This window comes from Carlito syrichta, unplaced genomic scaffold (genome assembly GCF_000164805.1).
Source record: "Carlito syrichta isolate Samal-C Ts95f unplaced genomic scaffold, Tarsius_syrichta-2.0.1 Scaffold305282, whole genome shotgun sequence".
Taxonomy (NCBI): domain Eukaryota; kingdom Metazoa; phylum Chordata; class Mammalia; order Primates; family Tarsiidae; genus Carlito; species Carlito syrichta.
Window position 1 is genome coordinate 116,621 of NW_007249378.1, and position 27,484 is coordinate 144,104.

The window sequence follows — 27,484 nt, forward strand, 5'->3', positions numbered from 1 at the left end:
CCCCCTCTTCTGTCCCGGCGCCCCTCTCTCTCAGCGGCTCCTGTCACTTGGCGCCGGTATCCTAGCCGCCAGCTCCGCGTCGGGCCGCTCCCCAGCTGGTGTCGTCCCACAGGTGTCCCCACGTCTGACCGTCCCTCCGTCCGTCCCTCCTGGGGCCGGCGCTGACCATGCCCAGCGGCTGCCGCTGCCTACATCTCGTGTGCCTGTTGTGCATCCTGGGGGCGCCCGGTCAGCCTGTCCGAGGTGAGCTCGCCCTGGCTGCGGTCGGGGCCCAGTCGAGCAGTCCTCGCGTACACGTTGACCTCTGCCGGCCAGAAGCGGCACTGCAGGCGCTCGGACCCGCGGGGCCAGCGGGACCCAGGTCGCCTTTGGAATGGGACGGGTCTCTGTATTGCCCTGCCCTAGAACTGAGTCCGTCCAGTTATGGGAACCCTGAGTCTCACCCGAGTCCTGCATCCTGGGCAGCCATACCTCGACTCAGACTCACCCTTCCCACGTCAATCTCTTGCAGCCGATGATTGCAGCTCCCACTGCGACCTGGCTCACGGCTGCTGTGCGCCTGACGGCTCCTGCAGGTACCTCTCCAGAGCACGTGGCCCAAACCCTTTGCTCCCTCCTTCCCCGTCCTTCACACTCACAGCCAGGTCAAGTCCCAGAACAGAGTGTCTAGGGGCTCAAGACCTACTGTTCATGCCCCATCTCCTCTGTGGAGGCTGGCCAGCCTCCCCTCGCCATTCTTCTTTGTCTCACCTATCTTGCTTCTTCTAGCTTATATCTCCCCACTTGTTTACTCTCCCAAGTCTGGCCCAGAGATTCAGAAACATTGCTTCTTGAAATCTAGGAGAGGGGGTGAGGGAAAAAAAAATCCAGAATAGGGGCCGGGCTCATCCTGTTATCCCAGCACTTTGGGAGGCCAAGGTGAGTGGATTGCCTGAGTCTGCGGGTTCGAAACCAGCTTGGGCAATTTGGCGAGACCTCGTCTCTACAATAAATCAAATATTAGCCGGGTGTGATAGCGCGCGCATGTAGTTCCGGCTACTTGAAGGGCTGAGGCGGAAGGACGGCCGGGGCCCAGCAAATCGACACTTTGGTGGCCATGAGAATGCCACTGCACTCCAGCCTAGGCGACAGAGTGAGACTCCAACTCAAAAAAAAAAAGATGCAGAAGATCTTCTGAGAGAGTTTGGAAATTGTGCGTCAGGAGGAAAGGAGGAGATAAAGGAAAGAGATAAAAGGAAGAAATAGTTTACCCTGGAAAAGAAAAGAAATGCTCCGGGCAGTGTTGCTGGGGAGAAACGCTTATGATGAAAGAGGATCTTTCTTGATGAATTTGAGTAGTTGACTCACTGAGGTGGAGGTTGGGTGCATTCTCTAGCAGGAAGAAAGTGTCTGGACATAAGGAAATGCACTGACAGGCTAGGTTGCTCAGTTGGCTGGGGCATCTTGGAAGGCTTTAAAAAAATAGGTTAAGCATTTGCCCTGGAATCAGTGAGAAGACAGTCCTGATGATCTTTCAAGGTCACTCTTTTTAAAATGTTTGTGAACATCCCAGGCATGCCAGGAGTGGTACTGGAGGCATTTACAGACATTATTGTATTTTTTCTTCAACCAAACCCTTGGAGGTGTATTCCCAATTTACAGATGAAAAAAACTGAGGCTCAGAAAGTTTAGGCAAAGTACAGAACTAAGACTCGAGTGCTGGTGTCTAATGGTTTGATTCCATATGTGTCCTATCACTCTGCCCAGCACTTGGAATATGTCTGTTTTTCCCTAGAGGCCATCATATGTCCTCCTGGTTTCTAGAAACTGTGGTCCTTCCTCCTCTATTTCCCCACATTCCTTACCCAGAGCCCTGACCCTGTGCTTCTCCCCATCAGGTGTGACCCAGGCTGGGAGGGACTGCACTGTGAGCGCTGTGTGAGGATGCCTGGCTGCCAGCATGGTACCTGCCACCAGCCCTGGCAGTGCATCTGCCAGAGCGGCTGGGCGGGCAAGTTCTGTGACAAAGGTAGGGGAGAGGGAGGGCAGCTGTTGGCTGGGGAGCCCATGTGTCTTGGGAGAATATCCATCAGTATTTATTGAGTGTCGATTGTATCTTGGTCAAACCCTCAAATACATGGCATTTTATCATTTTTTATTTTATACCTGTCTATTGTCTGAACTGATCCTCAACATAATACCATGAAGTAGGAAAGGCAGCTGCTAAAAACTGTACTTATTTTATAGACAGGGAAACTGAGGCCCACAGAAGAGCTGTAACTTGCCCAAAGTCAGTTGAGACAGACTGACAGAGCCCGGGCCAGGAGCCTCCTGACTCCCAATTCGGTGTTGCTGTCTTCCTTCAGCACACCACACCAGCCTGGGGTGGGTGTGTGGTGCGAGCCACAGCCACAGTCTGGAAGGCCTGGTCACATGGGGCCTTGGTAGGTCTGGGGACCAGATGTGAGGAGCTGTCCTAGAGCCTTCCCTGTCTCTTCTCCAGATGAGCACATCTGTACAACACAGTCCCCCTGTCGGAACGGAGGCCAGTGCATATATGATGGGGGCGGTGAGTACCACTGTGTGTGCCTACCAGGCTTCCATGGGCGCAACTGCGAGCGCAAGGCTGGACCCTGTGAACAGGCAGGGTGAGTGCTGGGCCTGTGGAGCGAGTGGGAGTTAAGGCCAGAATCTGGTGACAGGATAGGAAAGAGGCAAGACTGGTGAGAAGGTGGAGGTCTGAGGGTGAGACCCACATGGGGCACTGTAACAGAAAACCCCAGTATGCCAAAGTGTTCCTAATTCAGGGATTCTCAACATTTTTGTACCTTCTAAATCACTTCTTCAACAACAATCTATAGGGCCTAAAGGTGTAATAGTAATAGATAAATGTATGTTTGCTCTGGTTGGGGAGGGTGGGTGTGGGGAGACTGGTGGGGGGGCACAGGACTCCCCCATTCGCTGCCAAACACTGGCATGCAGCCCTTAAAGATGATCCACACAGCAGCCTTAGCCCTGTCTTATAGATGAGGAAACAGCCTTCAGGGCTGAACTTGTTCTCATTTGGCTTTAGGCCTATTTGCCTGTGGGGATAATAACAGCATGCTTACTCTGAACCCTGCCGTGGGTCCAGACTCTGTGCTAACTGCTTGACATTGGATTTGCTCATTTAACCCTCACAATTTGGGAGGCTGGGAACTATTTCTGTTCTCATTAAAAAAATGAGTATGTGAGGCTCAGAGAGTGTGGCCCAAAGTGACATAACTAGACTTGGGGGGGGGCAGTGTCAGGGTGCTGACCTGGGCTATTCTGCAGGTGTCAGGAAGTTGGTATCAATGTCCTCTTTCACCCTCACTCCAGCTCCCCATGTCAGAATGGCGGGCAGTGCCAGGACAACCAGGGTTTTGCTCTCAACTTCACATGCCGCTGCTTGGCGGGCTTTGTGGGTGCCCGCTGTGAGGTAAATGTGGACGACTGCCTGATGCGACCTTGTGCTAATGGTGCCACCTGCCTCGACGGCATCAACCGCTTTTCCTGCCTCTGCCCTGAGGGCTTTGCTGGACGCTTCTGCACCATCAACTTGGATGACTGTGCCAGCCGCCCATGCCAGAGAGGGGCTCGTTGTCGGGACCGTGTCCATGACTTCGACTGTCTCTGCCCCAGTGGCTATGGCGGCAAGACTTGTGAGCTTGTCTTACCTGTACCAGACCCCGCCATCACAGTGGATACCCCCCCAGGGCCCACCTCAGCTGTGGGGGTACCTGCCACGGGGCCAGCACCCCACAGCGCAGGAGCCGGTCTGCTGCGGATCTCAGTGAAGGAGGTGGTACGGAAGCAAGAGGCTGGGCTGGGTGAGCCTAGCCTGGTGGCCCTAATGGTGTTTGGGGCCCTCACTGCTGCCCTGGTTCTGGCCACTGTGCTGCTGACCTTGAGGGCGTGGCGCCGAGGTGTCTGCCCCCCTGGACCCTGTTGCTACCCTGCCCCACGCTATGCCCCAGCATGCCAGGACCAGGAGTGTCAGGTTAGCATGCTGCAAACAGGGCTCCCCCTGCCTGACCTGCCCCCTGAACCTGGAAAGACCACGGCACTGTGATGGAGGTGGGGGCTTGGTGGCCCCCTTCCTCAGCTCTTCCTCCACTCAGACTGAAATGGTTCTTCTCATCACCTTCACTTGGGTACACATACTGAGGAGACTTCAGCCTCACACCAGAAATATTATTTTTTTAATACACAGAATGTACGATGGAATTTTATCAAATAAAACAATGAAAATGCAAGTGGGATCCTATGCCAGAAAAACCCTCGTGGAGTCCCAGATGCCAGAAGGCCAGAGCAGAGGCCTGGTTCTAGGGAGGCCTCAGGACTCTGCCCACCAAGTGGATTCCAAAGTATAATCTGGGTGCCCTTTTCCCCTCTGGGGAGGTAAGGGAGAGGTAGAGCCACGGAGGATAATGTAAACAAGCGGCCAGCACCTTCAGGGCCCCAGCCAGGATGGAGGAAAGGGAGAACCTGCAGGATGGTGGATCAGCTCAGAGCTCCTGCGGTGAGGGGTGGGCTCCCTGCTGGCTGCTCTGCAGCAGCTGCTGGAACAGGGAGTGGGGCTGGCTGCGCAGAGCTGCGGGGGAGTCCAGCTCCATGACCCTCCCTGCTTGCAGCACCAGCACCCGGTCAGAGTTCAGGATTGTGTTGAGCCTGTGTGGGGGAAGACAGTCAATATAGGGGATGAAAGATAATGCCTAAGAGAGAAAGCTGGCTTGCTGTCCCTCTTCTCCCCTCGGGACACACAGGTCTGTCCCTGCAGGCTTTAGCCTCTGGCTCTGTGCAGGGGCAAGGACTTCAGGGTTTCCTCTGGGACCCTGAACCTAAAGCAATGGTGCTTCTGGGCCATGCTACCATGGTCCCTGATGAGAATGTCCCTCTGGGCACCTGCACACCTGTGGGCAATGGTCAGCACTGTCTTGTTGGCAAAGCGTTTGCAGATGGTCTGCTGGAGCAGCTGGTCTGTCTTCTGGTCCACACTTGCTGTGGCCTCATCAATACACAGGATCTGGAATGTGAGAAGAGTGTGGGGGGCAAGGAGGAGAGGCTGTAAGGTAAGCTGAGCTGAGCCCAAGCACCAGCCCCCGTAATAGTTCCCCACCTCCAGCTCTAAAAGGAAAACAAACTTAGTTCCCTGAAACCTTTCCCCAGCCCACCACCTCACCCTGACAAGTTCCTTGCCTCCTGCCTGGCCCTCCTGAATGTCTTCTTCTCGCCTTACCTTGGCATCTGTGAGGAGAGCCCTGGCCAGACACAGCAGCTGCCTCTGCCCCAGAGACAAGCTCCGGCCCCCTTCGCCCAGCTCACCATCCAGACCACCTATGAGAAGAGCATCTTCACTGCAGGGTCCGGGCCTCTCCCTGCTCCCTCCCTTCTCCCTCCCTGCTCTAGGGTCAGGGCTCAGTACTCACCTAGGGTCATGATCACCTCCCTTAGGTGGCACTGCTCCAGGGCCTGCCACAAGGCACTATCCTCATGTATGCCCTGGGGGTCCACGTTTTCCCGAACAGTCCCACTGAACAAAAAGGGCTCCTGGGGGATGATAGCCAGCTGGGATCTGGGGGACAATGACATGGGGTCCAGGCTGGAGGTGTGGCTACTTCTGCTCCCAGCAGTTGCTGGTGATAGGGCTAGCACCTCCATGAAAGCCTGGGGGTGACCTGAGCATAACCCCCAATCTGGTCCCCATCCCATTCCCAACGGATGAATAGGAGTCAGCTGTGCCACTGCTATGAGCAATACCAAGGAAACCCAAGGTTAGACTCTGCCCTCAGAGCCTACATCTCATCGAGGTCAAAAAACTAGAGAAAAACAAATGGGCCAAATTGTGTAGCACTGAAACCAGGGACAGCAGTAGCTAGGCAGTGAATGACCAGAGTGGTTGAAAGGGCAGGGGACACTTCAAGGTTGGAGTGGGGCTAGAATTGGGCCTTGAGGAGCTATGTGGTCAAGCTATAAGGTAAAGCCACCATAGCTTAGAAGAGAAGGCAAAAGAGGCAGGACTGAGCTTTGGGACACAGCTTCCCTGCCTTCTCCATGTCATGAAACTCATAAAATGACACTAGGCTAACATGGGGGTAGTGGTGAGGGATGCATAGCCCCTGCTAAGGCCACTTGTGGCCAGGGACAACTGGCCCAGGTCTCAAGCTGTCTCAAGCACCGCCTGCTGAGCCTTAAGGCTGAGGGGATCAGAGTCTTGGGGCCCAGCACCTAGGAGGCTCTGATTTAGAAGGCAGTGACTAGCACTGCAAAGTGGAGGGAGTATGCTGGGAAGTGCAAAAAAGATAAAGCTGGAAAGGTGGCCTGGGTCGGGCGAGGACGACCCTGAGCCCACCTGCCATGAATCTGGTCCTGAGTGCTAGGAGTTTGCTGTGCTCACCTGTTTGTCCCACCCTCCACTAGCCCTGGCTGCCCTGAGTTTACATGAAGTCTTCCTAGCTGTGCTCTCCTCTAAGTACCAGCAGTTCTGGCTCCCCTCTTCCCTCCCCCAACTCTCCTCCCCCAGACCTGAGTTCAACCAGCTCCAGCTGGCTGGTGTCCACACCATCCAGCAGCACTTGCCCTGAACTGGGCTCCAGCAGCCGGAAGAGCACCAAGAACAGGGAGGACTTGCCAGAGCCCGTGCGGCCCACGATGCCCAACTTCTCTCCAGGTTGCACACGGAAAGTCACTCCATCCAGGGCATTCGGCAGCCCTGGTCGGTACACCAACACCACATCCTGAAACTCCACACTCCCCTGGGTCAGCCAGCCAGTACTCTGCTGGGTCTGTGGGTGGGAGATGGAGAGATGAACAGGAGTGATGGTGAGGAGGGGAGAACAGAGAAATGAACAGCGTGAGAGGAAAGGTGGGGGCAGGAGGGATGTGGAGGAAGGGCCCCAGTGAAGAAAGGGGCAATCGTGCAGAGAGGGTCAGGGAGCTGAAGAACAAAAGGATAGGACTGGGGAAGAAACCAGAACCTTCAGCAGGGCCTTCAGGGTTCTAGAGCTCTGGCCTGGGAGGGGGGGTGCAGGCCCACCTGTAGCAGCTGGCCCTGGGGCTCCTGGGGCAGGTCACAAGAGTACTCCTCCAGCCGCTCAACGCTCACCAGCATGGTCTCCGTCTGTGTGAAGCTGCTCACCAGGCCCGAGAGCAGGCCCGTCAGGGACAGGGCATAAGACAGCGACAGGCCCACCAGTCCTGGGTGAGAGGAGCACCAGCTGCTGGGGGAGTGTGGATGCTGGGATGTGTGTGGGAGATGGGGGGCAGGACAGGAGACTATCATGCTGTGGACTGTGGGTATTTAAAGGAGGCAGCAGAGAAGCAGAAAGGTGATGGACCCAGGCCAGGAGCTTAGGCTGCAAGGCAATGGAGTGGGCCTGGAGAAGCTAGGGGGAATGGCAGGTGAAGACTGAGGTGGGCCAGGCAGAGTAGTAGGGATAGGGGTGGGAGCAGGGAAGGGGCTGAGACCAGAAGCTCAGAAGGCTCATTCTGACCCCGGAGCCACCACCGCTCTGGAAAGTCACTCCTGGAGATGGTTTCCTCAACTCTAAACTGGGGGTGATAATGGTATATGACACATTCTCACAGAGAACCCAGGGTGGGAGGTAGAAATGTTGGAGTGGACAATGAGGAGGGACCTGGAGGGGTTGGAATAACTCCCTCCTGAGGTGGGGCTAAGGGTCCCAGTGGTACCTGGGTTAGCAAGGCCCTGCTGGTGCTGCACCAGGGCGATGCCTGCAATGGCGCTGACCACGACTGCCCCCATGAGCTGTAGCCGAATGTCCAGCCACTGCATCGCAGCACTGGCGGCAAACTGGCACCTCTGGTTTAGCTCAAGGAGTCGCTGGTTCTCCTTCTTGAACCTGGGGGAGGCCAGGAGGGAAGTGAGGGTACTCCGCTGTTGCACTGACCCTCCAAGACTCCTGTCCAACGGAACAGCTTCTCCTTAGGAGCTAATCTCCACACCCACAGGCCTCTCCTGAGGGGGGTCTCTCTGCCTCACTATCTTTTTCTTTTGTTTTCCTCATTCCCCTGAACCTGCACTAAATCATTCACCCTTCCCTTCCCTTCTGTCCCAGGAGGCCTGACCCCCCACTCCTGACACTTCACTTCTTAGGGGTTCCTCTTTTCCCCTACCCTCAGCACCTCATCTTCCTGGGTTCTGGCTGGGAGAGGCGGACTTCACACACCTGCAGGCGGCCCCGGCAGCTCGGAGCACGGGGAGCCCGGCCAAGGTGTCGGCCAGGTGGGTATAGAGTGGAGACAGGGTGAGGCTGCCCAGGCGCCGCAGCTCCCGCGAGGAGGCCCTGTAGTGGCGCTGCACGCGGTAGTAGATGATGCTTAGAGGAGGCAGCAGCAGCAGCAGCCAGGGCAGGCCTGAGCCCAACACAGCCAGGAGGCCCAGCAGGCCTGCTGCGTTGGCTAGGAGGATGTTGAGGATGAAGGGCAGGCTGTCATCCACGCAGGCCACATCAGAGGAGAAGCGGTTTAGGACCCGGCCTGTAGGCGTGGTGTCGAAGAAAGTCACCGGCACCTGGGAGAAGGGGGCTGGCTGGGCAATGGCAGGGTCTGGCAGAAAAGGGTTGGTGGGAATCCCTGAGGGGGAGAAGGCCAAGGTAGGAAAAAGGGAAAGAGTAAAGTATCTCAGAGTTTGGGGGCATAGAGGAGAGACTGACAGAGTTTGGAGGAAGAATATCCTGGGGTTGGAAAGACAGAGACTTCCATCTCTAAGAGGTTATGCTGGCCACTCCAGGTCTTCTGGGCTAGACATGCCTACTGCCCTTTTCAGGGGAGAGAGCTAACCTCTCTCCAGCAGTGAGTAAGATTTAGTCAGATGTCAGGACATCCTGACTGCCTGTGGCTGGACAGAGTAGTGAGTATTATCGACAAAGTCAGTATAATCTTATGGTTAAGAGCTCAGGCTCTGCAGTCAGATGACAACTCAAATTCTACCTCTGCCACTTAGTGGCTGTGAGACTCCAGGAAAGACACTTAGTAACCTCTCAAAGGCCTCTGTTTCTCATCTGAAAAATGGGGACAATAATGGAACTGTGCCTCATAGGGCTGTTAGTAGACTAAATGCCATATATACATGGTAGTCAAGTGGGTAGCAGCATTGGCCTGGTATTGGAGTAAGTACTCAATAATTGCTGTTTGGACTACTATTGTGAGTAATAGTCTTGAACACAGTCCTTTCCCTTCCCCCGTCCTCCCTGTCTTTTGACTCTGCCTTTCCTTTGGGAACAGTCCTATCTTAAGGAGGGCACTAGGTCAAATGGCTTTCTAAAGCAGTCTAATGTCAGCTTATGAGAAATTAACTCCTTCACAGCATGATGGCCTCTCCTAGGCTCCTGGAGGAGAGGTGCAGCAGTGGGCACCTAATTCTCCAAAGAATTAGCTCTGTCCAGGTCACCTCAACTCTCAGCACCTGTTTCCTCATCTGTAAAATGGGCATAACAGAACCTATTTACAGGGTTATTACGAGGCCCTAATAAGATAATGGACATAACAGGACTTTGTAATAATAACATTAATAATGATTGTTAAGTGGGTACTTAATGTGTGCCAGGCACCATCCTAAGCCCTTTCCACAAACTAACAAATGTAATCCTCATAAGTATATGGGGTAAGTAACAGACCATATATACACAGGGCAACAGGGACAGAAACAGCCCTAACTAAAAATTGTAAGAAATGGAATGTGATATCTAACACAATGTCATTCACATAAATTAAAAATATGTGCACACAAAACAGGCAGTTTGCAAAAAGATAAAAAGATATATATTAAACATACTTAGAACAGCCAGGCATGGTGGCTCATTCCTGTAATCCTAGCACTTTGGGAGGCTGAGGCAGGAGGATTGCCTGAGTCCAGGAATCTGAGACCAGCCTGGGCAACTTGGTGAGACCCTCGTCTCTATAATAAATAAAAAAATTAGCCAGGTGTGGTGGTGTGAGCCTGTAGTTCCAGCTTCTTAGAAGGCTGAGGTAGAAGGATCGCCTGAGCCCAGCAAGTCAAGGCTGCAGGGGCTGTGAGCGTGCCACTGCACTCCAGTCTGGGTGATAGAGTGAGGCTCCAACTCAAAAAAAATAAATACATACATAAATAAATAAATACACGGACAATGATAGATAGAGGCTAGAAATATAGATGAGGCCAAATCATATAGGGCCTTTTAAAAAAAGGAAACAGGTCGGGCTCGGTGGCTCAGCCTGTAATCCCACACTTTGGGAGGCCGAGGTGAGTGAATTGCCTGAACCCGCGGGTTCGAGACCCGCCTGGGCAAATTGGTGAGACCTCATCTCTACAATAAATCAAAAACAAACAAACAAACAAACAAAAACAGCCAGGCGTGGTAGCACGCACCTGTAGCTCCAGCTACTTGGAAGGCTGAGGTGGAAGGATCACTGGAGCCCAGGAGGTTGAGGCTGTGGTGGCCGGGAGCATGCCACTGCACTCTAGTCTGGGCAACAGAGTGAGACTCCAACTCAAAAAAACAAAAAAAAGGAAACATACTTAGAACGGTTGTTTACCAAAGAATGAGTGGGAAGTAAAACAGAAAGGGGGCCTTGCAAAAACTAGGGAGTCAACCCACTGCACCTGAAATCTAAAACAGAAGCAATCCTGAGGTAGATTCCTTTATTTGCCCCACTTTACACATGAGAAAACTATAGGTTTAAATAACTGGGTTTAAACTCAGGCAGCCAGTCAGCTCTGCAGCCTTCCTGGGTCTTGCAGGTTGTCCTGTGCTATACTCATCTGTGAGGAACAGTTTTATCCTGAGGACTAGGGATGTAGGATGGGGCCCCACTGTAGAAGGGCACTGCACAGGGCTAGGACTGCATTCCCCTGCACCCACCCTCCATCCTCTCACCATAAAGACTCGATGCAGCAGGCGGCGATGCAGGGTGGCAGCTGCTTGGAGGGTACCTGCTGCAAACAGCACTGCCCGGAGAAGGGTGCAGAGGGAGTTGACACCAGCAATGGTTGCATAGACGGTGAGGTAGAACCTGATGTCTGAGGAGCCATTGGGGGCAGCTTTGGGCAGTGGGAACACTGGGGTGCTGGGTGGTGAGGAGGGGACTGTGGGTAACCAAAAGTAGGGCCACCCAGGGGTCCCTTCCCTTCCCCCATGCCACCTCTCCCCACCCTCCAGGAGACACAGCCCCTGGTAACAGGCTCCAACCCTCACGCCCTGCCTGGCAGCCACTCTGAGAACATCAGGCTGACTTCCAGCCCCAGCTACTCACTATAGGCTTCCAGGGGAGAAGAGGAGCAACTGTGGGGAGAAGAGTCCTGTAGGACCCAGGCTGGTGGAGGCTGGGGCCTCCTGGGAGCTATTCTCAGCCTTCAGCTGAGAGATCCAGTGGGAGAGCCACCAGTCAGCAGCATTCCGCGTGGCTGGGCGGGGACAGGAAGGAAAAAGCTGTGAGACTCATCACCCTCATTCTAGTCAAACACCTGCTTGCTCTGCCCTTGACTCTAGCTCCTACTCTTCATCACCCCTCTCTACCTGGCCACTACCCACATCCTCCCTGGTGGCTGCTTCCTTCCTAAGCCCATCACCCTTCGACTCTGGGGCGAGCAGGGTCTCAGCTTCGCAGAATGGGAACTAATCTGGGGGCAAAACAGAAGGCAGCAACAGATTGCCCCCTCAGGTCCCTGGGCTTCAGAATCGGGTGTATGTTTTTGTCCCAGCTGTTCCCAATGCTTGGGGAGTCTCTGGGTTATGATAATTAGTAAAGGTGATAGGCAGTGGGTGGTGTATGGTGTAAGGAACTCTTGGGTCAACTCTCACCTTGCATAAGGAGCAGAGAGAGGATGATGGCTAAGGCCAAGCCCTGGCCCACAGCCTTCCAGTACGCGTGGTACACGTGCAGGGCCACGGCGCCCTCCTTCTTGCTTTCCTCTTGCAGCAGACGGCCAGATGCACTCTGCTCCACCTCCAGCCCCTCCTTTGTTTTCTCTGAGTTCTGTACTGACTGGGCTGTGGCTGTGAGAATTGGGGAGGTCATGGAGGAGTTAAGCTTGCAGGATGCCAGTTGAAAGCTCAGGATTTCAGAGGAGCAGGCAGGTTTTGTAAAAAAAGAAATCTCTACAGTGTGGCGGTGCAGAGTAAGCCCTTTCCTCCCACCAGGGGCCATACCTGAGTCGGATTCTTGCCCATCCTCAGCCCAGGCCTTGGGTACAGCTTGTACCAATGGCAGGATCTCAGAGGGAGGCCCTGGATGGTAGACAGTGAGATTAGGCGGGGGCTGTTCTGGGTCAGTACGGTGCCTCTCTAATTGTGTGCAGATCCCACCTCCCTTCCTCTTTGCCCCCCCTCTCCAACCCACCCTAGCAGGATTCTGTTCTGGATCCCCCAAACTCTGACCAGGACTCATCAAATCCATCCCTCTGCCCATGGATTCCAACCAGCAGAGAAGGACAAACATTCATCCCTAAGGGGGAAGGTCATAGCTGCATGTGAGCACCCCGGTGCAGGGTTACTTCTCCTTACTGCAGAGCTTTTCCCCATGTCTCACTCAGTTCCTAACATCTGGTTGAGCCTCACTTTCTCTCCCAGAGAACTTGCAGGTGGTCATGGCCCTCTGCATTATAATTCCCCCATTCCCTCACACCAGTTCTGTGAAGGAGAAGGCAGGAGGAGCAATGACTGGCTCAGGCCACATGTGGAGGGGGTAGCAGAATCCACGCTTGACAATCCGCCGTCTCTCCTCCTCTGTCACACCTGGGTAGATGCCTCCTTCACCCAGCCAGGCTCCTGCCCCCCTTACCAGCCTGGACAAGACGCCCAGCTTCCATCAGCAGAACCATGTCAGCCTTCTCCAGATACTCGGTGCGGTGGGTGCAGAGCAGCCGTGTGGTGTGGCTCAGCATTCCCAGGATGCATTTGTGCAGCAGATGATTGGCCACATCTGCATCCACAGCAGCCAGAGGGTCATCAAGGAGATAGAGCTCCTTTTCCTAGGGAGAGATGGAAGCACCATGGGCACCAGGACCCAAGTCCTCTGGCCAGAACCCAGAGGTTCTGCTAGGAAGATCTCAGAACAGTCAGAGAAGATGGGTAAGAGGAACTCTGGGGCTATCTTACAGTAGCAGAGAAGGAGGTGGAACCTGAAGGTGATATCCCTACAGTCGGGTAAGACCAGCACCCCAGGGCCACTGCGCAGCCTTGCCAGGTCCTGGTGCCTCAGGCGACATACGGTTTTTGTTTTTTTTTTTGAGACAGGTTTCTTGCTCTGTCACCAGGCTGGAATGCAGTGGCATAATCATAGCTCACTGTAATCTAGAATTCCTAGGCTCAAGTGATCCTCCCACCTCAGCCTCCCAAGTATCTGGAACTACAGGCACATGCCACCATGCCTGGCTCATTTTGGGGGGGAGGGGTGGGTAGAGATGGAGTCTCACTCTATTTCCCAGGCTGGTCTCAACTCCTGGCCTTAAGCTGATCTTCCTGCCCCAGCCTCCCAAAGTGCTGGGATTACAAGCATGAGCTACCTCACCTAGCCCACATAATGCTTTTTCAAAGGCCTTCATTTTGCCCTAAACCTGTAAAAGGGGGATGGAATGGGAGGGAAGAAACCAGATATTGAGGAAAATATCCCTATACCCCAAACTTAGTCAAACTCTCAAGGCTTTGGACTCCCCCCAATCCCCTGCCCCCTATCTTTACCTTACCTGGTAGACAGCACGAGCAAGGGCAATTCGTGCCCGCTGTCCTCCACTGAGGGTCACACCCTTCTCCCCCACCTCTGTCTGGTCTCCAGCAGGCAGGATCTGAAGGAACAGGTAACCCAGTGGGTAAGTGAACTCCAGAATACCTTCTGGCCCACTTTTTATCTCCTTGCAAGAGAATTAGGAAACTTGAGGAGATTGGACTTAAATTTGAGGTGAGCTAGTTAGAGTAGGCAAGCTACAATTCCAACAACATCTAGAATTAATTGAACACTTACTAGTGCTCAGTACTTCACAGGCATTTTCTTATTCTTACCCAGCAACAACCTTATGAAGCTGGTATTATTTCCTTCTCACAGACCAAAGCGGAGACAGACGAACTACCCTGCCCACCCCCAGTACGGGGCAGGACACCAATTCAGATTCTTAACCACTCTGTCACATTTACTACCCTGTCTTTTTAACAGGCAAGACAATAAGGTAGACAATGGGCAAATTTGATGTGAAAGCTTTCATAGGTTTTTAGAGAAGGAATGTATCCTGAACCTTCCTGTGGCCTCAGGGGTGGTTTAAGCTAAAGAGTTTCCATACACAGAGGAACACCTGTGATCCACTAGATGGTGATCCCCTGAGGGAAAAGCTTTTCATCTCTTTTCTTTCTTTTTAAAATTATTTTATTTTATTTTAAAGATGTGGGGTACAATTCAGGATTAGGTATACAAGTGGTCATTGTACAGGTAAAGTTTGGGCCTCCCTTTAGTCCTCACTTTGCCTAGTTTGAGATCAATCAGGTACCCTTATTGATGTTGTGTGTCCCCTCCCACCCACTCGGCAGTTTCCCACTACTGCCAATCCCTTTCTTGTAGTATTATGATAAATGTTGAGGGTCTGCTTATGAGTGAGAACATGTGGTACTGTTATTTGTTTCTGTGATAGATCACTGAGTATTATAGACTCTAAATCCATCCAAGTTGCTGCAAGTCATCACTTTTCTTAGTGCCTAGAACTGTATCCAGGATCCAGCAGGCATGTGGGGGAAGCTTTATGTGGAAGCAAATGATAAATAGACACAGGATGCCCCGAGGTCAAAGTCAAAGGTGTTCCTTTCCAGGGAAGTGTCACATTTACCTGGGTAGGGAAGGGGTGGTGACAGTCCTAAAGGGGACATGGGGATTGGGTGAGTAGTCATGGGAGAAATCTGGGCTCTCTTCCCCAATAAATTTAGTACTCTGGGTTGGGGGCAAGGGGCAGTCTGATGGCTAGGCAGGTTTCCCTTGGGTAACCTGCAATTACATGAGACTTGACCCTTTTGTGTTTTTCAAGTGGGAACCTGGGAAGGGAACCCTTCCTGGTTCAAGGCCTCAGGGTTGTCCAAGCTGCTGTGTAGAACACCCAGTCATCACTACCTCTCTAGGCCCTACAGGGAAGGGAAGGGAGAATCAAGCAGCTAGGCTCCGAGGGGATCAAAGTCTGACAGCCAGTCATAGATGTGATAAGTAAGCCCAAGTAGGAGCAGCTCCTTTCCAGAGAAGCAAGTCTTGGGTTTGAGGTGTCAGGGATAGACAGAGAAGCAGGCAGCCAAGAGGTTTCAAGACCAAACACTCACACTGAGGTCATCGTCAAGGGCACAGGCCTCTAGCACCTCCTTGTACAGCTGCGCATCAAACGTCTTCCCAAAGAGGATGTTGTCTCGGATGGTGGCAAACTGTATCCAAGGTTCCTGGGTGGCCAGGCCGAAGCCCATCGACAATCCCCACAATGCCACCTGCCCACGCAGCCTGCAGAGAACCACGCCAGCAGCATCGGCACCAGCTCCCCTCTGGGTCTCTTCATTACAGTCCTTGCCTCCCAGAAGCCTCCCCACTCTGCTGTCTTCCACACAGAGTCCCCCTTCATGCCACATGACTGTGAGTTGGCAGCCACTAAAGCCAAGGGGTCCTAATGAGGCTGCAGACTCATTCTGGATGGGGAAGGGAAGAAATCGCTATTTGCAGCCAAGCAGCTGTCATATCTAGATGTGCCCAGGAGCTCCATAGGGAATATGGCCACGACACTGTATTCATTCTCACCTGAAAACAGGAAGGTCCTCCCTCAAACCTGTGCTCCTTTCTGGATCCCTCCCCCTGCACAGCCACATTTCTGAAAGACTCACTGACACTCTGGAGGCTTATAACACTCTGGTGTGATGATTACTATAGTTCATCTCCTTAACTGCCTCCCCTTTCCAGATTGAAAAATTTCCCAGTAAAGAGACCTGTTTTGCTCTCCTTGGTACCCCTACTCCCCAAAAAGCCTGACACATGGCAGGGGCTCAGCAGGTGTTGCCTAAGGGCAGGGTGAGGACAGGCATGTGCTGGAGATTGGTTACCTGTGGAGTTCCCCAGCGATGGCAGCCAGCAGCGAGCTCTTCCCACAGCCCACCTTCCCCACGATGCCCACCAGCATGCCCTGCAAAGAAGTCATACAAGCAAGTGTCTGGTGTTTGCAGGCGAAGAGATAGAGGGGGCAGTGATCGCCTCTTGAGGCTCTGGGCTATCAATTCTCCCACTGAGGTTTCTCTCTAGGACCCAAGTAGTGTCAGGGAAAGAATTCTCCATCTCCAAAGGTGATCTGTTGGACCTAGAGAAGCAGGGTGTTTTATTCTCCACTCAGAGTTGCAATCAGTTTCACTGTCTCCGTGAAGGGCCTCTGAAGGGGAGCAGCAGCCAGAGAGAATGAGAGAAAATGCCCAAGAACTTCTGAGGTATGGTCTGAGACAGGCATCCCAGAATAGGAGAGGGGACGAAAGGACTCCAGGCTTTGGGGCCTGTGTGCTGAGCTGGCTGAGCCAACCTGTGGCTAGACTTCTGATAGCTCAGGGCAAAAAGAGTGCTTTGCACAGGTGTCCATTTCTGTGGTTTATAGTTTAAAATTGTTCTTTCTTCATTTTTTAGTTGTAACATATGTTCATGGTACTACCTCCCTGTTTGTTTTTTGTTTGTGTGTGTGTGTGTGTGAGAGAGAGAGACAGAGAGAGAGAGAGAGAGAGACAGAGAGAGAGTCAGAATCTCACTCCTGTCACCCAAACTGGTGTGCAGTGCCACAATCATGACTCACCACAGCCTCAACCTCCTGGGAGCAGGTGATCCTTCCACCTCATCCTCCCAAGTAGCCAGAACCACAGGTACATGCCACCAGGCCTGGCTAATTTTTAAATTTTTTTTTTGTAGAGACAAGGTCTTGCTGTTGTCTTGGCTGGTCTCAAATTCCTGGGCTCAAGCAATCCTCACATATCTTGGCCTCCCAAAGTGCTGGGATTATAGGCATGAGCCACCATACCTGACCTACCTCCCTGTTTAAAAAGAAAAAAAAAATCCCAGTTCCTTCTCTAGAAAGGGTCTGGGTTCTTAGAAGCTCTCTTTGTGATACCCACCCTGCCAGCCAAGATTGACTTTTTTTTTTGAGTCAGAGTCTTACTCTGTCACCTAGGATGGAGTGCTGTGGCAAGATTATGGCTCACAGCAGCCTCAACCTCCTTGGCTCAGGCAATCCTTCCACCTTGGCCTCCCAAGCACCTGGGCCCACAGGCATGTACCACCACACCTGGCTAATTTTTAAATTTTATTTATTATTTATTTATTTTTGAGTTGGAGTCTCACTCTGTCACCCAGGCTGGAGTGCAGTGGCATGCTCACGGCCATCCCAGTGTTGACCTGCTGGGCTCTGGTAATCCTTCCGCCTCAGCCTTCCAAGTAGCAAGAACTACAGGTATGCACTACCACGCCCAGCTAATTTTTTGATTTGCTGTAGAGATGAGGTCTCACCAAGTTGCCCAGGCTTGTCTCAAACCCATAGGCTCAGCAATCCACTCGGTTTGGTCTCCCAAAGAGCCACCAAGCCGAGTCTAATTTTTTTATTTTTTTAAATAGAAATGAGGTCTCGCTATGTTGCCAGGCTGGTCTTGAACTCCGGGGTTCAAGCATTCTCCTACCTTGGCCTCCTCTCAAAGTGCTGGGATTACAGGAGTGAGCCACCATGACTGGCCCAGGGCACCATTTCGGAGACCCTTCCCCAGGAACTTGGGATCAGGTCCCAAAGGCAGCTCCTTCCTGTTAGTGGGTCTCTGCCACCAAGTGGGAGAGCTCTCTGCATTCACACTTCTGCTGAACAGAGTATGGTCCACAGAAAGAGAGAAGAACCAGGCAAATCCAGGAAGAGAAGCCCACAAGAGGCAGAGAGCTCTGCGAGTTCAGGCCTGGTCTGGGCTGTTTCTAAGATTCAGCTGCATTCCTACAATTTATCTCTATATCCTTATTATAAATTCTTGTTTGCTTAAGCTAGCTCCAGTGGGTTTCTATAACTTATATCTAAAAAAAAAATTCCCAACTAACACATTAGCAAAATTCCTTTGAAAAATTCCAGCCTTGTCTTGCCTGAACTAAGAGGAAAAACAAAACACACGGCCCAAGCCAGAAACATGAGCCAAATGTGGCAGAAGCAATTCAGCCACCACTGGAGGATGCTGGGTTGAGCTGTGGGGCATGGGGTTGGACAAAGGTCAGGAGAGAGTGAAAATGCAGGACTGTGGGTGCACAGGGGTTGCTTTCCTGCCAGGAATGTTCTCACTGTAAGTTCTTCTTTGACGATGTATGCTGTAGCATGAGTCACAGTTGTGCCTGCTTTTCACCAGGCTAAACAGAGGATCATCTATCCCATTTGTAAAATCTGTCTTGGAAGGAGTTGCTGGGCCTCTCCCCAGGTCCTCAGGCTGAGAAGATGCTAGGTAAGCCCCTGAGCCTGTTCTGAACGCTAAGCCTCTGCAGGACATGGAGAGACAAACACACCTGTCCATCTGGGCGGTGTGGACATAAGCTGCCCAAAGACCAGGGAGAGAAGTGACTGCTCTAAAAAAGCTGGGTGTGGAGGAATGAGATGCAGACATGAGATGTTATCTCCTCTCAGACTGGACCCTGCTCACCAAACCCCTTCACTCTTTCCTCAGCGATTAGAGCTGGAGTCCTTGTTTATCTGTCATGAGTTCCATCTCTCGTTAGTCTAGAGACTCTCCCATGGTATCTGTCCAACAAACCTTTTTCACTTCAAGATGACTGATGAAGGTCTCCTGGCTGGTTCCAACTGGGTCCCATGAGAACAGGGCTCCATGCAGCTCCAACGCTGTAGATGGCTCTGTTGGGGGATCTGAACAGGGAAGCAGTCACTTGACTTAGGCTCCTAATTTATCACCAACCTGCTTGGGGAGGGTAAGCCAGGGGCATATTGTTGACTCATCTGTCTGCCCAGAACTAATTCATTCTCATTCTTGTTCTGCTCTGCCTATATCCTGCTGCCTCTGACTCCTCTTGGCAGCATCTATCCACAGTACCCAAGTGACTACATTCCCCTCCTCACCCCGTACCAGGTTCTGCCCTCTGCCTCCCCTTACCTGCACTGTAGTAGGCCTGGGGATTGTGGTTTGGAAGGTCGAGGAAACGCTGGATCCGGTCCAAGGACACTTTGGCCTCCAGGAGGCCATTGATCACCCAAGGGAAGTTGTTGAGGGGAAGAATGAGCATGCCCACCAGTGCCAGGGCTGTGAACACCTGAGTGGGGTAGAAGAGGGGTGAGGCCCCAGGAGCTAGTGAAGGCCTGCTCTGTGGGCACAGGTGTGGAGGGAAGAACAGGGCAGCAGCAGAACTGAGGGGTCGGCTGAACAATCCTAGGAGTAGAGGTGGCCACTCCAAGAATCCTAGAAATTTCAATGTTGCTTCAGGGGTCTAAGTTGCCTCTTGATAAGTCTAGCTAATCTTGAAACCTTCCCAGAATTTTTTTCTTTTTGAATCAGAGTCTTACTCTGTCATCCAGCCTGGAGTGCAGTGGCATGCTGCTCACGGCCACTGCAGCTTTGACCTGCTGGGCTCAGGCGATCCTTCTACCTTAACCTTCCAAGTAGCTGGAACTACAGGCGTGTGCCACCATGTTCAGCTAATTTTTTTATTTATTGTAGAGACAAGGTCTCGCCATGTTGCCCAGGCTGGTCTCGAACCCGTGGGCTCAGGCAATCCTCTCACTTCTGCCTCTTAAAGTACTGGGATTACAGGCATAAGCCACCATGCTGGCTAAACTGCCTCAGAATTTTTAAGTAGTAACATCACCTGGCTTTGGCCAGACCCAGCACGGGATCATGGATTTTTTTCCTAAGTCCACTAGAATAAGGAAAAGGGGACTTCACCCCAATCCTGGTCCTGACTGGAGTGGAAAGAAGAGGAGGAGGACAAGGATTCCTTCACAGAGGGGAGAGTTATATATCTGCAGTACCAGAAAAAGGTTCCTCAGTCTCCCCTTGGCTGAGAAAGGATGTGGTAGCCAGGAATCCTTTCTTCCTCCCCAGCCAGCACCAAGGACCTGAGCCCATCTCTTCACCACTGCAGTCCTGCGATGCTGGTGCCCTCCCATGCCTTTCTAGAGCTGTACCTCTTCTGGGTCCTCACCTTGGTGGCAGTGAGCTGGTGCCCCATGAGGACATAGGTGATGAAGATGACGATGGAGATGACTACCGGCAAGGCAGCCCACAGGTACACACAGGCTGCATCCAGGTACTTGATGACCCGGAGCCGCCCCAGCTCTCGAGCCCGCCAGGCCTCTACTCGAGCTCCCAGTGCCTGCTCCCATCCACAGAACTTGATGACCCGAATGCCAGTCAGCAGTTCTGTCATGAGCTAGGGACAGGAGACAAGAGAACAGTATGAAGAGGAGACCCAGACCCACTATGCTGCTCATGTGTTTCCCCCTCTGCCAAGTCTTCCCCGGGCTCCTGCAGAGACTGTCAAGTGCTTGAACTCCCAGATACTCTGGACTTCCCTAGCCCTGGCTCTCTTCCTCACCTCAGTCCTTTCTGGAAATCCTGCCCTTCAAATCCTTCTCAGCCCTGGGTTGCTTCCCCTCCCAGTCTTTTACTTCTCCATTTGCTCCAGCTGGGGACAGGTTGTAACTGGAAATCCCCGTCTCCCTAGGAGAGGAAGTGGTGGAAAGTGTAGGCAGGTCACCACACTGGGGTAAACGAACTCCTTCTCTCATAGAGAATGGACTAAGGACCATTCCTCAAAGCCAAAAGATGTGAGCTGGGGGCTGGCCACCAATTTTGGTCCATGGCTTGGGGGATACAGTAATCATTCCTGTAGAAATATACAGGCATGAGAGGACACCTCACAGCCTAGGGTCAAACAGGACAGTGGGTCCAGGCAAGATGAACAAGGGCCAGAGAACTCCTTGGAGACCTAGTCTGTAGCTGTCACTGGTAGGGGGAAAGGTTTCATGCCATAATCAGCTATTAGCCACCTCTCTTTGCCATGAGCACTCAGCTGTTTCAGCAAGAGGCTGACATCTATACTGTATGGACTCCAAGGATTGCCATCCCTTCTATAAAGGGACCACAATCACTACTGAACCCAGAACTGGTTGAGTCAGGCCCTCCATACCTAGAGTTGGCCCAGGAAGGAAAGTGACCTATCCCCCTCCCCCATAGCCCACCCTAAGATAGCTAGGGTTCTCCTAGGCCTCTCCATATGCAGCCATGGGGTGGTCTGTGCCCTAGACGAGGAGATGGGAGACTTGGGTTCCAGCTCTGTCACTAAACACTCATTTGGTCTCAAGATTACTTCTGACCTCTTAGGGTTGCTGCTTTGGGCCACATGAGCTAACAAGACAAAATGTCTAATGGGCCATATTTATTTAGAGCTTACTTTGTGACAGGCACTATGCTAGGTATTATCGTATCTTAACAACCCTATGAGGTGAATTATTATTCTCATTTAACAGACAGGAAGTAGAGGCCCAAATAGATTAAGTGACTTGTCTGAGGTGACTGAACTAGTTAAGCATAGAGTCAAGATTTGAACCCAGGTCCTTCTCCAGTCTCCGCTCTTTACTTCTAGGTCATTCTCATTCCCAGGCAGGGTGCCTGAGAAGACCTGAGGATCCGGGCTGGGTGAGGTCACCAGACAGCTGTGGGACCCCTAGTAGCCCCTCACCTTAACACGCGCATCCTTGTGTTGTAGCATCTCCTGGTTGCTGGCCATGATGCGGGTGGCAATCACTTTGTTGACAGGTACCAGCAGCAGTGCCAAGATCAGACCACCCACAAAGGCCACGCCCACCTGCTGGTAGAGCAGGTAGAAGGTGACAGCCAGCTGGAGGGGCAGGCCCCAGGCTTCATGGAAGCTCCCGGCAAAGTTAAGCAGTCGTTCAGAGTCAGTGCCTAGCAGGTTCAGGGCCTCCCCAGCAGGAGGGCGGCTGGGCCCCAGCTGTAAAGCCTTGCAGTACAGGATGTTCAGCACGGCCCCCCGTGCCTGAAGTGCCACCTTACGTACCTCATACCCATACTGATTCTGCAGTACAGCACCCAGTACAGCCCCGCCAGCTAGTCCCAGGGCATAGAGCAGGCCATGGCTTAGTGGTTCCTGCCCTTCCTCCAGGAAGCCCACCAGTAGGGAGAGCAGCAGGGGCCCTGAGAATCCCAGCATGGTCCCCACCAGCTTCAGCAGTCCAAGCGCCAGATAGCACCGTCCAAAGGACCCATACAGGGCCCTCCACAGCTGGGCCCCCTCCTGCCAGTGTGCCTGGAAAACACGAGCCACGTAGGTTGGATGCAGCCTGTGTGGGAGGCGGCAAGTGTCCTGAGGCTGCCTGAGCTCTCCACAGGCCCCGCGGGCCAGCAAGGGAGCCAACCAGGCATAGGAAAAGCGTGACAGCCAACTTTCCCCATCTTCAGCCACCTCAGGTTCTTGACCCTCAGGAAGGAGGGGCTCCTGAGCCCAGAATTCTTGTTGCCCCCCGGGGGCTGCCCATCCCAGTCCATAAGCCAAGAGTGCAGCCAGCTGCAGGATGAGAATGCCCAAGCGGGCCAGGGGCCCTGGGAGAAGTGGGGGCAGAAGGGTGCCTCGCTGGCAATGCCATAACAGGGTCAGCACTAGGGCTGGAGCTGGCAGGAGGGCTGCCAGAGCCAAGGCCAGAGGTCCCCGGGTGCGGCCATGAGGGGAATGGGCCAGTTTCCACAGGGCCAGGCTGTGACTGATCCAGGCCACAGCTGCCACACACCCTGCCAGCACCTCTAGCTCTATGGGCCCTGGGCCTGCCCCTGGTGGCAAAGCAACTGGAAGGAGGTCCAGAAGAGGGAAGATGGAGAGCAGGAAGGAAGCTGCAAGTCGGAGGCGCCAGCCAGGATGGCAGGGTATGACGTAATCTGGACTCCTGAGGACAAAGGGGGAAGAAAAGGAGGTACATCATGGCTGACTCAGAACCAGAGATAGCCCTCACCTGCAATAATTCTCAGCTTACCTAAGGAATCAACTCCCTTCCTGCCTTGCTTTACATTGGAACCCAGGACCTTTTCTCCTAGGAAGTCTTCCCAGATTAACCTAATCTATTTTCTAATCTTCCCACACCATTTCTGATTCATTCTTTTACCACAGCTATTAACAATTTTGAGTTAAGGTTATACCTAACACAAATACTCTAATTTGAAAAAAATTTAAAGTGTTCATATAGATAACCACTAAAGGATACATATTTATTTTTACAAAAGGATCCATCTAGGATTATACTTAATTTCACCTGAGGGGCTGGGCACGATGGCTCACACCTATAATCCCAGTACTTTGGGAGGCTGAGGTGAAAGGACTGCCTGAGCCCACAGATTCAAGACCAGCCTGGGCAACTTGGCGAGATCTCATCTCTACAATAAATCAAAAAATTAGCCGGGCGTTGTGGCACATGCCTGTAGTTCCAGCTACTTGGTAGGCTGAGGCGGAAGGATCACCTGAGCCCAGAAGGTCGAGGCTGTGGTGGCTGTAAGCATGCCACTGCACTCCAGCCTGGGTGACAGAGTAAGACTCAGACTCAAAAAAAAAAAAAAAAATTAACTTGAACTATTCGGTGAATGAAAATTTGACTTACATACAGCTTCTGTATTCTAATACGATAGTCTATATTTTATAAAGTTTCAGAATATTCTACTCTGTCTTTCTACTGATCATAAAAGGTGGTGTGGATCACTGTAATGACTCCTTTAGCTGAAGAAAAATGGCTTCCTACTTTTGTCTATATTTTCCTGGCATACAATAAATGTTTTTTATTTATTGTAGAGATGCGGTCTCGCCATGTTGCCCAGGCTGGTCTCGAACCCATGGGCTCAGGCAATCCTCTCATCTGCATCTCCCAAAGTGCTGGGATTACAGGCATGAGCCACTGCACCCAACTAATAAATGTTTTTAATAAACAAAAGATGATCTGTCTGCCTTGAGAATCAAATACAGGAAAACATATCTGCAGAAGTGAACATCACAATGCCTTGAAGGTTCATATGAAAAGAGGACTGAATCTGTTATGCCCGTGGTGGCAGGGCTGGGTTACTAAAAAAGTTTAGTTGTGAACTAAAATGAATTGGGTTTTCCTAACAGTCCACCAGACAGAAGTTATATGAAGAAGCTCCAATACTGGAATAAAAATCAAATTATATTTCCTGCAGCAGACAGCAGACATTCTCACTGTTGTCTTGATCATTGTTCCTTTCACAAAGTATCTTTCCTTTAATAAATCTACCTTTCCTAGTTCAAAAAAAAAAAAGAATTTTATTTCCTAATATATGAGGACAGAAGAAAGAACATTGGACCTCTGGAGCCTAGTAAACTGTCCCCATGTTGGCCATCAATCAGCCTCATCACCTTGGCCAAGTTTCTTTCCCTCTCTGTATCTCACTTTCCTCATCAGTACAGCGAGTAGTGAGGGGTCAAGACCCAAAGCCCTCTGAGATCCTTTTCTGTCTGAGATTCTGGATCTTTCCAACCCTTATTAGCAACATGCAAATAAGTGAAGCGAGATAGTCACAATTTCTATTGATTACATGATGATCTTTAATGCCTTCTCAAAGGACTGTGCCAATTTTTATTAGCCACTCCTCTGTGCTAACTCAGTAAGCCTTTGTTAGTCAAGTTTGTTACTTAGTTTGTTAATCAGACTTGTACCATTCTATATAAGAGACAATTCAGGATCCTGCTGAGATCAAGTTGGTCAACAGCTTCTCCTATCCAAGGAAGTATTCTTCAACCCCCTAAGTCTTCTTTGATAGAAACACTTCCTCCCATCAGACTAGGAACTCTAAAAGGCAGAGACCAGACTGTCCTCCTGCTTTCTCAGCAGTCAGATGAGACGAACGTTAGCCATCTCCAGCCATACAAGAACTAAGTACAAAACCAAGGTGAGTTTTGCACCCACACCTTATAGTCTCAATTTGGGGAAGGCTTAAAGTTTAACCGTGCTCTTTTACCTACTGCTTCCTCTCCAGCTGAAGGCAATCTATCAACACTAAGGTTTCATGGGGGAAGAGGTGAGAAACTGGCCCCACAACGTAAATACAAGTCATTCTTTTTGGCTAAAAACATTGATTGTTCACCCAATTTTGCCTCCAAAGTCATGACATACTCATCGGGGCAGCTGAAAATCTACAGTAGTGATGGTTTCTCCCACGCATTGGGCCTTAAACAGCATGGCATCACTGCAATTTAATGTTTAAATGCATTATCTCACTGAAACCCCCCAACAATGCCATGAGACCCAGAGACGGTGGGTAGCTTGCCCAAGAACAACTCAGATTTTATTCTACTTCTGCCCTCCTCCAGAGACCTCTCTATTCTAGTGACACTGCCGGGAGACGTGGGTTGCGGTTGAGGTCTGCAAGCACACTTGGACAGATGTCTTGGGCCGTCTCTACCCACCTCGGGGTGCCCCAGTGGCAGGCACTGAGCACGGCGAGGAGCGCGTGGGGCAGGGCGCTGAGCACCAGCTGGGTGAAGCAGTGGCCTGTGGTGTCCCCCTCCCACAGCGGGAGCGGCCACGCAGCGCTGGTGCCGCACAGCTGGGCCAGGAGCCGCTCCATGGACACCACACCTGAGGGGAAAGGCGAGCGAGAAACGGGTGGAGGGCGTCAGCCGGGTCTCCCCGCCTCTAACCCCGCCCTCGAGCCGGGACCTCCCCTCACCTCCGCCCCAAAGTCAGGTCCCGCCCATTCTCGCGGTGTCTCCAAGACTAGGAAGGAAGAGGTTTCGCCCCCGAGAGCTGTTACCCACCCTAAGATCTCTTTTCCTTCCCATTTCCCCGCCCTCAGGAATCCGGAACCTCAAACCTGAAGAAACTGCTTTGCACCGGATTCCAAAATCCCGAGTATTGGTGTACGCAAAAGAACGTGCTGCCGGGCCGGGGTTCTGCACCAGCCTTGGCTAGCGCCCTCTAGAGGCTGGAAGACCTAGCAGGCGCTTTTCGTCCCGCCCCTACGCAGGGCTGCTGCGCATGTGCATACAGCTCTCGGATTCTGATGGCCTTTGTACGCGGTGGAACTGCTGCCTTCGCACCCTTGTGTTTGCACACGCTTGTGTCGCCTCGCTTGCAACGTTATTTATGCCCTTTCAAGTGGAGTAGTCACTCCCATCTAGTATGCTTATTAGCTGGCACACGTATTGCACTCTCCAGTTCTTAAAGTTTACAGAACTGGGGAGCCGGCTGTGGTGGTGTGCACTTGTAGTCTCAGTAACTCGGGAGGCAGAGGTGGGAGGATCGCTGGAGGCCAGTAGTTTGAGAACATCCTGGGCAACATAGCGAGACCTCATCTCAAAAAAAAAAAATTAGCCAATGTGGTGGCATGTGCTACTCTGAGCGCCTGAGCCCAGGAAGTTGAGGCTGTGGTGAGCTGTGATCCTGTCACTTCAGCCCAGCCTGCGTGTCAAAGTGAGACCTCAACTCAAAAATAATAAATGGTACACATAAACCACTTTCTATGCTCATCTATAAGAAGCAACTCAAGTTTAATTATGAGATTGCAGCAATTCAGTCACATCTTTAGGCTCCACTTCTAATTCTAGTTTTCTTGCTATGTCCACCACATCTGAAGTTACTTCCTCCACTTTAGTCTTGAACTCTTCAAAGCCATCTATGAGGGTTGGAATCGACTTCTTCCAATTTCCTGTTTTGTTTTGTTTGTTTTGTTGTTTTTGAGTCAGGGTCTCACTCAGTTGCCCAGGCTGTAGTACAGTGGCACAATCACAGCTCACTGCAGTCTCGGCCTCCTGGGCTCAGCAGATCCTGTCTCCTCAGCCTCCCAAGTAGCTGGGATTACAGGTGCCACCACACCTGGCTAATTAAAAAAAAAAATTTTTTTTTTTGGTAGAGATGAGGTCTTGCTATGTTGCCTAGGGTGGTCTTGAACTCATGGGCTCAAGAAATTCTTTTGCCTCAGCCTCCCAAAGGTGTGAGCCACTGTGCCTGACCCCAAACTCCTGTTAATGTTGACATTTTGACCTCTTCCCATGATTGCAAATGTTTTTAGTGGCATCTAGAATGGTGAATCCTTTCCAGAAAGTTTTTAATTTTTAAAGTTTTTGCTTTGGTAGAGGATCACTATCTATGGCAGCTGCAGCCTTACTAATTTTTTTTTTTTTATGCCTGCGCAGACACCCACAAAATGTATTTCTTAAATAGTAAAACTTGAAAGTTGAAATTACTCCTTTACCTATGGGCTGCAGAATGGATGTGTGTTACCAGGCATGAAAACAACATTGATCTTGTACATCTCTATCTGAGCTCTTGGTGACCAGGAACATTGTCAATGAGCAGTAACATTTTGAAAGGAATCTTTTTTTCTGAACAGTACTCAACAGTGGGCTGAAAATATTCAGTAAACTGTGCTGTAAACAGATATGCTGTTATCCAGGCTGTGTTGCTCCATTTAAAGAGCACAGGCAGAATAGATTTTGCTTAATTCTTTTTTTTTTTTTTTTT

At 51.7% G+C, this 27,484-nt stretch overlaps 2 protein-coding genes across 5 annotated transcripts in view; one reads left to right on the top strand and one right to left on the bottom strand.

Annotated features, from left to right (window-relative positions):
- Nucleotides 1-4,256, top strand: part of DLK2 (delta like non-canonical Notch ligand 2) — a 5,056-nt gene extending 800 nt beyond the window's left edge. The window contains exons 2-6 of one of the 4 annotated variants that reach the window (XM_021714169.1): nucleotides 113-243; nucleotides 512-575; nucleotides 1,878-2,008; nucleotides 2,483-2,627; nucleotides 3,340-4,256. In XM_021714169.1, the coding sequence (XP_021569844.1) occupies nucleotides 168-243; nucleotides 512-575; nucleotides 1,878-2,008; nucleotides 2,483-2,627; nucleotides 3,340-4,072 (1,149 nt within the window). In that variant the 5' untranslated portion in view covers nucleotides 113-167 and the 3' untranslated portion in view covers nucleotides 4,073-4,256. Of the gene's footprint in view, nucleotides 244-511; nucleotides 576-1,877; nucleotides 2,009-2,482; nucleotides 2,628-3,339 lie in introns of all 4 variants that reach the window. The other 3 variants (XM_021714171.1, XM_008061493.2, XM_021714170.1) reach the window with 3 other exon arrangements.
- ABCC10 (ATP binding cassette subfamily C member 10) lies at nucleotides 4,181-25,983 on the bottom strand. The gene is made up of 22 exons (XM_008061492.2): nucleotides 25,780-25,983; nucleotides 25,429-25,600; nucleotides 21,688-22,906; nucleotides 20,149-20,376; nucleotides 19,104-19,260; nucleotides 18,750-18,859; nucleotides 16,050-16,129; nucleotides 15,288-15,459; nucleotides 13,685-13,783; nucleotides 12,781-12,970; nucleotides 12,150-12,227; nucleotides 11,802-11,996; nucleotides 11,254-11,404; nucleotides 10,878-11,067; nucleotides 8,190-8,533; nucleotides 7,693-7,862; nucleotides 7,037-7,197; nucleotides 6,526-6,779; nucleotides 5,430-5,575; nucleotides 5,240-5,337; nucleotides 4,914-5,026; nucleotides 4,181-4,671 (listed from the first exon to the last, which is right to left on the bottom strand). Exons 2-22 carry the CDS (start codon nucleotides 25,587-25,589, stop codon nucleotides 4,509-4,511), a joined length of 4,479 nt encoding a protein of 1,492 aa, XP_008059683.1. The 5' UTR covers nucleotides 25,590-25,600; nucleotides 25,780-25,983; the 3' UTR covers nucleotides 4,181-4,508.
- Between the last annotated feature and the right edge of the window lie 1,501 nt (nucleotides 25,984-27,484).